The sequence below is a fragment of the Protopterus annectens genome, chromosome 6.part0, assembly GCF_019279795.1.
Source record: "Protopterus annectens isolate FY-2018-M chromosome 6.part0, PAN1.0, whole genome shotgun sequence".
Lineage (NCBI taxonomy): Eukaryota > Metazoa > Chordata > Ceratodontiformes > Protopteridae > Protopterus > Protopterus annectens.
Genome location: NC_056737.1, coordinates 1247224505 through 1247229075, shown reverse-complemented (window position 1 = coordinate 1247229075; position 4571 = coordinate 1247224505). Strand labels below are relative to the sequence as shown.

The 4571-nt window shown below is 40.6% G+C and overlaps 1 protein-coding gene across 1 annotated transcript in view; it reads right to left on the bottom strand.

Annotated features, from left to right (window-relative positions):
- GALNT5 (polypeptide N-acetylgalactosaminyltransferase 5) overlaps positions 1-1615 on the bottom strand; it is a 512523-nt gene extending 510908 nt beyond the window's left edge. The window contains exon 1 of the mRNA XM_044074838.1: positions 1-1615. This exon is cut by the window's left edge and continues 371 nt beyond it. Within this exon, the coding sequence (XP_043930773.1) occupies positions 1-1062 (1062 nt within the window). The 5' untranslated portion in view covers positions 1063-1615.
- Between the last annotated feature and the right edge of the window lie 2956 nt (positions 1616-4571).

Sequence of the window (4571 nt, the reverse complement as noted above, 5' to 3'; positions counted from 1 at the left end):
TAGCAGCTTAGAAATGGTTTGAGAAGCATGCAAGTTTGAGGAAATTTCGTTGCTGTGGTTAACCAGTTTTTTTGGAAGAAAATTTTGTGCAATACCCACAGAGACAGTAATATTGTGCACATTATGTTTTGCATCCCCATCAGCAGGATGACTAATTGTCCTCGGTAAGCTTGTCAGCTGTGCAGCAGCGCGCTCTTCTGGTTTGCTTTTGGTACCGTTGGGTTTAAGATGGGTAGCTGGGGGCCTTCGGTCCCTCCCACCGTCTCTGTCTTCAGCAGCCCTTTTACCCCCGTCCTCGTCCAGTGCACCTGCGGTCAGGATTCCTTTTGGGGGGTGTGCCGCCGCAGCGGGACCTTTAGGGGGAGCCCTCGAGCCTGCAGCCTCCGTGGGGTGATCTGCACGTGTGTCGTTCACGACAGGTTGATGCTTTTTCTCAACGTGGTCATCTCCGACCCCGAGAATCAGATGCACCCGTTTGGCGACCGTCTGCGCCTCCGGTGCACCCTTACTAACAGGGACCGAGACGTGCCTGATGCCTTCATTTATCTCAGATTTCAGTGCCACATTATTCTTCTCCCGAAACAAAACGTGATCATCAGACGATTCATTTCTTACTTTTTGCGGCAACTGATGGACTTTCTTTATTAAAGCAACTTTTGAAGTTTGATTTTGCATGACTGGTAGCTTTTGTTTTTCTTGGTAGCCGCCTTTCCATGCCTTTGTTATACTCCTTATAATGTCTTGCAAAGTCTGCTTTTGTTGTTGTGCTGCATCTTTAGCCCTTACATGAACTTCATTAGCCCACTCATCTTTCGATTTCTTAGTAGGTAACTGAGGTGCCCACTTGGTGGCTTTCGGTAAGGCGGTGTTTCGATTCCGGAGTACTCTGAACCGTCCCCTCTCCATTCGGATCAGTTCTTCTTTCAGAAGTTTGTTGCTATTGACATCATTGAGTGAAAACCTGAGGGCTGCCATGTCAAAAATCAGCCAGACCACAGATGCTGCAAAAACCAGGGCCAGGGCTCTACCACTTCCTCGGAAAAGTTTGTTGATCCTGTTCATGTTTTCCCAGAGGTGCCAAGTTCTGTCCCTGTTGCGCTGCAAGCCTTGAGCTCACACTGTCTGCTACTTCGGGTCGCACTTGATCACAGGAGGAGACCTTAAGGAGCTCTCAGAGCACAAGTTGAGCTGGTTGCCTGCGTGGCATTTCTGCAGATCAGCTCGACTTCGGAGGTCTGGGAGCTGTTTTACTGGTTAAATTCGCCACAGACGAAGGGAGAATTGCACATGTGTAAGATGTGCCGTAACTAGTTTGCTGTCACCACTTATTCAGCATTATCTCACCAGTTGCTCGTCATTATATCATTGTTTCCTAAAATAAAGAAGTGCTTAAGAAAGTTTTGACTTTTTTCGCGCAATAATTATCCTTCCTTCAGCCGCAAAGCGCCGATTAAAAACTACTATTCATACAGTGTTCCGCTAGCTTTTGCTTTACCGTTTTTATTTATCAGGGCCTGTGTTTTGTTTATTTTCCATCCTGTGTATGGGATTGCTACCTTTTTGACAGTGCAGTCCTGTTCAGCAGGATCTGGCCGTAAATCCAGTTCCTGGTTAATGAAGTACACATCACTGATCGAGCTACCTGCTGAGAATACGCCCACTGTCACTGCTTTCATACCTGAGCTAATCTGGAGGCTGAAAGAAAAGGTCTGCTTATAGCAGTAGAATCATTTGCAGACTGCAGTCTTCTTAATGTTGATTATTACAGTCCATATAAAAAAGTTTACACACTCCTGTTAAAATGTCAGGTTTTTGTAATATATAAAAATGAGATCACAATAAATAATTTCAAAACTTTTCCCATCTTTAATGTGACCTATAACCTGTCCAATTCAATTGAAAAGCAAACAAATCTGTTAGGGGAAAAATATAAAAAATAAAAAACGTACAATAGGATGGTTGTATAAGCGTGCACTCCCTTAAACTAATACTTTGCTGAAGCACCTTTTGATTTAATTACAGCATTCAGTCTTCTTGCGTAGTAGTCTATTAGCTTGGCACATCTTGATTTGGCAATATTTGCCCACTCTTCCTTGCAAAACCACTCCAAATCTGTCAGATTGCGAGGGCTTCTCTTGTACACAGCCTTCTTCTGGTCACCTCACAAATTTTCTATTGGATTTAGGTCTGGGCTCTGGCTGGGCCATTCCAAAACTTTAATTTTCTTCTGGTGAAGCCATTCTTTTGTTGATTTGGATGTATGCTTGGGGTCATTGTCCTGATGAAAGGTAAAATTCCTCTTCATCTTCAGCTTTCTAGCAGACGCCTGAAGGTTTTGGGCCAAAAGTGACTGGTGTTTGGAACTGTTCATAATTCCCTCCACCTTGACTAAAGCCCCAGTTCCAGCTGAAGAAAAGCAACCCCAAAGCATGATACCAGCACCACCATGCTTCACTGTGGACATGGTGTTCTTTTAGTGATGCAAAGTGTTTTTGTACCAAACGTACTTTTTGGAATTGTGGCGAAAAAGTTCAACCTTAGTGTTATCAGGCCATAACACATTTTCTACATGCTTTTGGGAGATTTGATGTATTGTTTTGCAAATTTTTGCTGGGCCTGGATGTGTTTCTGTGTAAGAGAAGGCTTCCGTCTTGCAACCCTACCCCATAGCCCAGACATATGGAGAATATGGGAGATTGTTGTCACATGTAGTACACAACCAGTAACTGCCAGAAATTCCTGCAGCTCCTTCAGTGTTGCTGTAGGCTCTTGGCAGCCTCTCTGACCATTTTTCATCTTGCCTTTTCATCAATTTTGGAGGGATGTCCAGTTCTTTGCAACATCACTGTTGTCTCATATTTTTTCCACTTTTTGATGACTGTCTTCACTGTGTTCCATGGTATATCCAATGCTGTGGAAATTTTTTTCTACCCTTTTCCTGACTGATACCTTTCAGCAATGAAAACCATGGCTTTTGCTATAGCAGGCAACTGAGTAAATATCAGGAAAATCCCACTAGGACAGCTGAACTTTATTTGGGGTTAATCAGAGTTTCTTTAATTGATGGCAGGTGTGTACCCTGGAAGAAAGAATGCTGTAATTAAATCAAAAGGTGCTTCAACAAAGTATTAGTTTAAGGGTGTGTGCACTTATGCAACCAGCTTATTGTACGTTTTTTTATATTTTTCCCCAACAGATTTGTTTGTTTTTCAATTGAATTGTACAGGTTATAGGTCACATTGAAGGTGGGAAAAGTGTTGAAATGATTTATTGTGGTCTCATTTTTTTATATCACAAAAACCTGGCATTTTAACAGGGGTATGTAAACATTTTAGATCCACTGTAAGTACCACAATGTTGCAATTATCACTGTACAAGTTAGTGTAACAACTAAAAGACGCGTATGAATACCTGTACTAGGCTCAAGGCAAATATTTCCTGTTGTGCATAGTTTACGATGACAAGCAGGTAGCCGATGTTTTTCTTTTTTTATTTTATACAATCAGTTCATTTTTTCCCTAGAAATTCAAGCAGTAATCCACCCACCATTTTATTTAATTAAAGCATGTATACAAAGAATTTGTCAAAATAGGACTGATTATGTAAATGATACTTTGATCAGGGGTTGTTTCTACTTCCATGTGTGTGTGTGTGTGTGTGTGTGTGTGTGTGTGTGTGTGTGTGTGTATGTCTATAAAGATTGCAGACTTAGTGCCAAAACACTGCCCATTTAAAATTAATTGGTACACTATCGCTTATATAGCGTCCTTTGCTTGGACGTCTCTTTTCATATGACATATCCCTTAACGCTTAAGTTTCATTCTGTCTGTGCCATTATGTTTCCCTAATTATTTGGAAGCCATTCTGTGTTAAAAAAATGTGTGTTTGTGTGTTTATGTGTCTTCCTTGACTGGATAAGTCTGACTGGGCAAACATTTTCAGCTAAGACCTGGAGAGAAAAGCTCCACAGTTAAATCACAAATAAAAAAACATTTTTACACGAACCGTATACATTTTTGCATGAAAATAAAAGGATTAATTTTATCTACTTAAAACAGTAGAAGATAGTTGCATGAACTGAATAAAGGATCATATGAGAATGGAATACAAAGAGGTTAACAATGTATACAGCTGTTTGATATATGGATATAAAGAAATAGAACAGAAAATGTTTTGTTGTTTTGTAGGTTAACAAGTACAGATATAGATACCAGTAATTTTATTTAACATTAATGAAAGAAAGAGAAGGTTAATGAAATCATAGGAAAGGCAGTGGAGGGTTACTGATTGATGATGGGAGAAGACACTGATAAAGTGACAGTTTGAGAGTTACTGAGATTATATAAGGTAAAACAGAGTAGGTGGGTTAGAAAATACAGAGCCGTTTGGGTTGTTGGCTAAGATATACAGTATATTGATAGAAGACTTACCCAGGTGAGCAGGAAAAGAAGAGACAGCTCTGGTTTAGGTACTGTTTTAGCAATCCTTTGATTCTGTTAACCATATCTGTGTGTTTTAAGTATGTAGTGATGTTTTTCCCAGAGTTTTGACACATATTGGGAGGAGAGAGT